The sequence below is a fragment of the Capsicum annuum genome, unplaced genomic scaffold (assembly GCF_002878395.1).
Source record: "Capsicum annuum cultivar UCD-10X-F1 unplaced genomic scaffold, UCD10Xv1.1 ctg1001, whole genome shotgun sequence".
Lineage (NCBI taxonomy): Eukaryota > Viridiplantae > Streptophyta > Magnoliopsida > Solanales > Solanaceae > Capsicum > Capsicum annuum.
In genome coordinates this window covers 390353-398247 of record NW_025814925.1, presented here as the reverse complement: position 1 = coordinate 398247, position 7895 = coordinate 390353, and the positions used below count along the sequence as shown (strand labels likewise).

Below are 7895 nucleotides of genomic sequence, written 5' to 3'. Positions count from 1 at the left end.
ATTTCACGATTATACACTTTTTTTGTTAACTTTTATCTTACAACTCAAATGTTGTTTTAATAATATTTATGTGCTTTTCTTAAAAATTTCTCATTGAAACAAAATATACGTGTCAAAAGATTAGTTATTGAGAAAATGTACGACGTACTCAATGCAATCCCATAAGTGGATCTAAATGCAATCCCATAAGTGGATCTAAAGAGGGTAATAAAGATAAATATTAGCTAAATTTATATTTAAGAGTAATTAATCGTTGTTGTTTTAAGACCACACCACATTATGAAGAACAACATTATGGAAAAGATCACTAGAAAGCAACACACCAAATGGTTGAGATTTGAGAAGTTAAAAACATCTCACAAGAACATTATGGCAAGAGCATTTTATTTGAAGAGCATGATAGTCAAGTACAACAGCATTACAGCTCTATCACTATCCCATCTAATAAAAACCAACTTCTAAAACATATATTATGCCTGAAACTGCAGAAACAAACACTGCAACTTTGACATGGAAACCCGACGAAGTGAAAATATAGAACGGAGACGAAAGAGTCCTATACGTAAAAGCACTTCTTGTGATTTGTACAGGCCACTTGGATACCGGTGTATAAAAAGAATGGAACTGGCACAGCTTAGAAAACAAGGCATTCCGATTGGAATGTGACTCTGGAAGCAATTCTAGCTAGCAGAATGCGACACCTAAGAAGAACAGCAGCCACTTTTTTGGTTAACAGGTTGTCCGCGTATCTGCACGGTGGGTGGCTTTGCATTGTTTGATGCTGGCTGTGTTGCCATCCTGTATCAAGTAGTCAAAAACGTCAAACAAATAAAATTTTGGCAAAATATATATGGACTACCTACCAGCTTTTGTTCAGACTGTAGTGAAACATACCGCTTTTTAGCATATCAAGATCATATCTTAATGGGATTAATCAGTTTCAAGCAATTACTCCATAAAGTTTTGAAAATAGTTCCATAGTCAAACTCGCGTGAATACAGGTTCGAAGTAATCAATAAGGAGGTGAAAGTACTAGAATAATGAACAGAAAATACCTATTCTTTATCTCAGCTGCCATTGCCATGAAAGCTTGCTCAACATTAGTGGCACTCTTTGCACTAGCCTCCATAAATGGAATGCCAATTTCATCAGCAAATGCCTAGTATGTGAATCAAGAACTATTTCAGTCAATTGAAAAGCATTGTGCTAGAAGGACAAACCAAAAAAGAAAATGAACAGAATGCTAGATCTTAACCTTTGCTGTATCGTACGACACTGCTCGGTTATCATTCAAGTCAGACTTGTTTCCAACCAAAAGCTTGTTTACATTTTCGCTTGCATAGCGATCAATTTCACTCAACCATTGCTTAACATTGTTGAAGCTTTCTTGATCAGTTATATCATAAACTATCTGCCAGAATATTCAAAGAAAAAATACAAGAGTAAGGATTTCATCAAGCGAAAAGGAAAAAAGTTAACTGATTCATTTGCTTTATAAAGGAGTCACGGAAACATACTATTATGCCATGTGCCCCACGGTAGTAACTACTTGTGATTGTCCTGAAACGTTCTTGTCCAGCAGTGTCCCACTGGCAAATGTAACACAGACGAGGACTTAAAATTTCATTTTGAAAATGCATAATGACAGGAACAAAAGCTAGCAGATAAATTCAGATTATTTTCAATTGTAAAAGAACACAACTCAATCCTAGAGCACCTGATATCTGTATGGAAGAATTAAAATAAAGATTCAAGTGAAGTGCATAAATCCATGGAAAACCACACAGAATATTATAACAAAAATATTAGAAGTTGTATTCATCACCTAGCTAATTTGTAACCTCTAAAGCTACTTGACCTTTTCCAAAAGAAATTAACATGAATAAATTCTGTCAATTCTCAACCCAAAAAAACTAAAAGAAAGAAAGAAAACCATACAATTTGAAGTTTAATAGTCTTCCCATCTTGCTCCACAGTACGTATTTTCTGCAACATAAAGTAGGAACTTCACCAACTGCAAGAATTTTATATATGTAAGTCACTACTAATTTTGGCTTACAAAGTCAACACCAATTGTGCTGATGTAGCTGTCCAAATAAGAGTCATCCTGCATCAGAAGAGAAGGAAGCAGTTAATCAGCTTATAAAACATAATGATCTAGAAATGTATCACATTTGTTTGGACACAAAGCAAGATTTCCAAAACAATTAAATCCAGTGCCCATCACAAATGCTAAAGAGTTTACATCACTATCAAAAGGCAATTTACACCAGGATTCTAATAACTGCAGACATCTACATTTGAAATAAAAAATGACTGTACTTTATCCTCAAGGCATCTATCATTTTGTTCTTTCCCCACAGCCCAAGACATGCTGGCAGGCACAGTTCTCCATGTTGCTGTCTTCCTTTTCTCTATTTTCTAACTATCATCAGCTGCTTTAAGCTTTCTCTTAATAGCTTGTGCAAATGTATTTGACAGGAAGGGTCCAAACTCGAGATCAAAAAAAAGCCAAATAAAATAGAAATGTGGCATTCACAAGGATAGTCATGACATAAGTATGTGCATGACCTAATTGAGCAATGACCTAATAACTTGGACCTAACCTGACAGAAATTCTAAAATGCTTAGATAAGGCTATAGAGGAGCAACATGGGGCAACTTCCATATCTGCTGCTAAATACACGAGCACATGTCAACATGTGCAACTTCCCTGGTTTCATTGCTTATATCAGCCATTAAAAGAATCATGCAAGTAACATTCAGCTCAGATGCAAAAGTAACTATAAGTGGGACAAAATTGAATGAGATGAAAATACTCACGGCAAATCTCAGGAGAAGACATGACTTTCCAACACCTGAATCTCCTATCAACAGAAGTTTGAACAAGTAGTCACTGCAGAAAGCATAAGAAGAGACGGCGTTAAGTTCCATTTGAGCTGAAATTAACAATAATCTTTATAGGCAGATAGATTTTTATGAAGGGAACTTAAGAAATACAAGGTCCCATCCAGTAAACCTTCTGGCATCTTTAGGTCGAGGTGCAAACTAGTAGTCAGCAAGAATTGAGGTTACATAATGAAGCGGAGTAAGAACCATATGGTCCTAAGTTCAAATTCTAGAGGAGGCAAAACACTAAGTGATTTCTTTCTGTCTGTTCAAGCCTTGGTGGATAAAGGTACCCCCAGTGGCTACACCATAGATTTGTCAAGGTGCATGTAAGGACCTGGACACCATGGTTATAAATAAAAAGAAGAATCGTGTGAACATTGATAGGACCCCAGCAACCTAATCCTTATGAATCAAATCCATCAAAAATTCTCTACGAGCACCTGGACTAAGACAAAAAAGTGATCAATACAGTTCTTTTTTATCTTGTTATTATGGTAATGTCAGGACAGCTTGTGTACCTTGACCAATGCATGGGGCAGCCTGCTACAGCCAACAAGCACAAATTCCGTGTAAATCAATGCACATAGAAAACTCATATTCTTCCCTTTCTTGAGATTGATTTGAATAACAGGCAGAAACTAAAAACCAAAATGGTACCAACCAAGCTCCTAAATCATCAAATAAGAATCAAAGAAAATGGTCAATTTAGCACTCAAAGGGTGTCGCATAGCGGTCAATGAAGTGGTTTGAGAACCATGAGGCCTCACATTCAAATTCCAAAGATAAAAACACTAGGTGATTTATTCCTATCTGCTCTTGTCCTAGCCTTGGTATACAAAATTATCACGTACCTATGGAATTAAACTGACCCGAACACCACAATTATCAAAGAAAAGGGCCAATTTTAGCACTCGGTCAATGAGAATCATGGCGTATCCGGTTCAAATTCTAGAGACAAACTTCTTGTTGGTGAGATGTGACAAATATCCCGTGGAATTAGACGAGGTGCGCAAGCTGGCCCGGACACCATGTTATCAAAAAAAATAAAACACTAGGTTATTTATCCTATCTGTTTTAGGCTACGAGCCAGCCTTGCTGGACAGCTTTATCTGAACCCCATGGAATTAAACTGACCCAAACACCACGATTATCAGGAAAAAAATGGCCAACTTTAAAATTTTCATGGATCTAAAGGACACGACAATTAAATATAAGATTCAATTGAACAATCAATAAAAATCTACGCGATCCAAGCTGAAATCAACATTTCAATAGCATTTTTCAACACAGAGAAAAAAAATGCTAGCAATGAAATTCAAAGGAGAGGGTATTTTCAAAGAACTGACTATTCGGAATTCATGATTTTGCGAAACGATTAACGATTTCGATTAACACTAATTTAACTTGATATATGGGCAGATAGATCTTTACGAAGGAAGTTCTTAAAGAAAATACAAGGTCCCATCCAGTAAACCTTCTGGCATCTTTAGATAGAGGTGCAAACTAGTAATCAACAAGAATCCAGTAAACATTGCACCCACGGTGTGGCCTAGGAGTCAATGAAGTTGGAGGCAATGCACTAGGTGATTTCTTCCTATATGTTTAAGCTATGGTGGATAGAGGTACCCGGTAGCTACCTCGTCGATTAGTCAAGTTGCATGTAAGTTGCTTCGGACAGCACGGTTATAAATAAAAAGAAAGAATCAAGTGAACATTGATATGAGCCGAGCGACCTTAATCCTTATGAATCAAATCCTGCAAACATTCTCTACGAGCACCTCGACTAATAGCCTGTTGACCAATCTTCTAAAATCAGCTTATTTAATTAGTGGTTTTTCCAAAAGTGTTTTTCAAAAAAGTATTTTTGGTGAGAAACAATTGTGTTTGACCAAAAAATTTAAATCACTTTTTTGCAGCAATTTGTATTTGTCCAAGCTTTTAGAAGTGCTTCTAAGTGGGAAAAGCTACTTTTTTAAGCTTATGCTACTCCCCAGAAGCACTTGTTTCTCCCAAAAGCTTGGCCAAACACAACATTTTTTTAAAAATAAGCACTTATGAATTTTGATCTCCAAAAGCTTCGTCAAACAGGCTATAAATCAAAAGGTGATCACGGCAGTTCCTTTTTTATCTTTTAATTATGGTAGTGTCGGGCTAACTTGTGTGTACCAAGACTAAGCTGCTACAACCAACAAGCACAACCAATGCACATAGAGAGCTCATAATCTTCCCCTTTTCCAGATAGATTTGGATAATAGGCAGAAACTAAAGACTAAATTTGTACCAGCCAAAATCATAAATCATCAAATAAGAATCAAAGTGAATGGTCAACTTTACCACCCAAGGGTGTCGCTTATTGGTTAATGAACTGGGTTGAGAACCACGAGTTTCAAATTCCAGACACAAAAAACACTACCCCTCTATACCAAGACTAAGCTGCTACAACCAATGCACATAGAGAGCTCATAATCTTCCCCTTTTCCAGATAGATTTGGATAATAGGCAGAAACTAAAGACTAAATTTGTACCAGCCAAAATCATAAATCATCAAATAAGAATCAAAGTGAATGGTCAACTTTACCACCCAAGGGTGTCGCTTATTGGTTAATGAACTGGGTTGAGAACCACGAGTTTCAAATTCCAGACACAAAAAACACTACCCCTCTATTCCACCCCCCAAAGAAAAAAACACTAAGGGGTCGTTTGGTAGAATGTATAAGAACAATGCAAAATATAGTGTATTAGTAATGCTTGCATTAGTAATACTTGTATTATTTATGCTTGTATTAGTTATGCATGTATTATTTCTTATACATTGTTTGGTTTGCTTACATAATTTCTATAAAAGAAATTTTTGTTTACAAAAATACCCTTCTTTGATTTTGTACACTTTTTTGCAACAAAGTTCTTTTGTTATTTCAAACATAATTAGTATTGTTGAACTATTATATAGAGGTTTAGGATTAATTGCAAGACCTTCGTCTTTGCGCAAAATGTTACACCGACGTATTAACATAGTCGAAACAAAAATAAAATACAAGACGTAAAATTAAGAAATAGGCTCAATTTTTTTTTAAAAATCTTTTTAAAAACTCTCAAAGCAAAGCAAAAATATGTTATAGTTATTTAAATCATCATTCATTGTTGTAAATTCAAATGGCGGGAAAAAAAATTGTGAAATGTTTTGAAAAGATTCACTATTACAAATTAAAATGGCGGGAAAAGAAATGGTGAAATATTTTGAGAGGGAAATTAAGGGGTAATAAAGTCATTTAATAAGTTAATGCATGTGTTTAAAGTCTTTGTATTACTAATACATAGGAAATAGAGTGTATTACTAATACACACTTCAATACACAATAGAGTGTAACTAATGCTTGTATTAGTTATACATAGGCAAAAAGTCGTACCAAACAAGGTACTAGCAGTACACATTAACTAATGCATGCATTATATTTTACAATACACTCTACCAAACGGCCCCTAAGTGATTCTTCCCATCTGTCCTATCCTTGATGGATAGACTTAATAAATGTTGTTAATGGGAGGTGGCACGTATCCCATGGATTTAGTCGAGGTGCCACGAAAGCTGTCCTGAACACCACAGTTATTTTTTTTTTTTTTGTAAAACCATTATTTCCCTGACGCACTTTCTCAAGGGGTTCCAAATTCATCTTTCTCATTCACTCTATTCCTTTAGAAATGGATTTTAGCATAAATGGCTTTTTTTTTATCACAAGCCTTGTTTTATAGAAATGAAATTGTGATTTATTCCGATCTATTCTAGCCGTGGAGAATAATTAAACTGGTCCGAACGCCATGGTTACCAAAAATGCTTGTTATATATATATATGATATACATAGAAATGAACATGGTAATCTAGTCCTATTTGTTCTAGTGAAATCAAATTCTCCCGAACACCACGATTATCAAAAAATACCAATTTCAAAACATTCATGGATCTAAAGGACACAACAATTAAATACAAAATTCAATTACGCTATCAACAAACTCCGCAAATCCAATCAGAAATCAACATTCAAATCGCATTATTCAACACAAAAAAATGTCTAGACATGTAATTCAAAGGGGATTTTGAAGAACTAACTATTCGGGATTCATGATTTTTGCGAAGCCGATTGATCCAAATACGAGAAGGGAACCGGAAAGATTCTCTGTTCCCAACGGCCGTATATCGCCGGAAAATCGGATCGTCGCCGGGAAATCGCCGAGGGAAAATGTTGACAGCGCGTGAGAAAGAGATAGATCAAATGAGTGATGAGACAGTAATATATATATATATATATGGGCACCGACGAAAGGGATGAATGGTTTTGGGGAAACTAAACTATAATTCTGCTTTGCTTTATTCAATCATCAAAACTATTTTGGACCACATACTCCTTCAATATCAATATAAGACAAAAAGAAAATTATTAGTACTAGTAGTATCTAAAAAAGTGATTTTTTTCATGGTGTGTTTGGTGACACTTCGTTAAACAAATAGATATTTTTAAGTCAAAAAATTAATGAAAAATATTTTTGCTTCATTTCAAATAGTTCAAGAATAATTTCGGTCCCTTTTCATTTTGATTATAATAATTATACTCAATCTCTATTAACCTAATACGATCATTAAAAAAAATTAATTAAAGGTATTTTTTAGTAGGGATTAAAAAAAATTAATTAAAGATATTTTTTAGTAGGAAGACTTACGCGAAATAGCCACAATTTGAGCAAAAGGGGCACGGGACAGCAACACTTTCAAAAATTATAATTTATAACTGATGTATTATTGTATTTGTAGCAGTGAATACAAGCGTATCATCGAATACAAACCTTCTTTCTCTTTTTTCTTTTTTCGTATTCTATATTTTCACTCCTCTTTTTCTCCTTCTTTATATTTTATATTTTTCCCTCTCTATGTCTTCCTCAAATGTATCAAATTTACATTTGTATTTAATATACGAAAAATGTTCAAAAATATTCCTAAACTATCTGAAAT

The 7895-nt window shown here is 34.7% G+C and overlaps 1 protein-coding gene across 1 annotated transcript; it reads right to left on the bottom strand.

The window, feature by feature from the left end:
- Positions 1 to 367: 367 nt before the first annotated feature.
- On the bottom strand, positions 368 to 7317 carry LOC124890032 (ras-related protein RABD2a). The gene is made up of 8 exons (XM_047401927.1): positions 6999 to 7317; positions 2824 to 2896; positions 2060 to 2107; positions 1939 to 1986; positions 1518 to 1589; positions 1256 to 1411; positions 1056 to 1159; positions 368 to 798 (listed from the first exon to the last, which is right to left on the bottom strand). The coding sequence occupies exons 1-8, from the start codon at positions 7010 to 7012 to the stop codon at positions 702 to 704; spliced, it is 612 nt and encodes a 203-aa protein (XP_047257883.1). The 5' UTR covers positions 7013 to 7317; the 3' UTR covers positions 368 to 701.
- Positions 7318 to 7895: the final 578 nt, after the last annotated feature.

Excerpts from the sequence above, each read along its gene's own strand:
- LOC124890032 (XM_047401927.1), bottom strand. Across the intron at positions 2,108-2,823 it reads GTCTTCTCCTGAGATTTGCC|GATGACTCTTATTTGGACAG; the intron begins GTGAGTATTTTC and ends CTTCTGATGCAG. Across the intron at positions 1,590-1,938 it reads AGACTATTAAACTTCAAATT|TGGGACACTGCTGGACAAGA; the intron begins GTATGGTTTTCT and ends TACATTTGCCAG.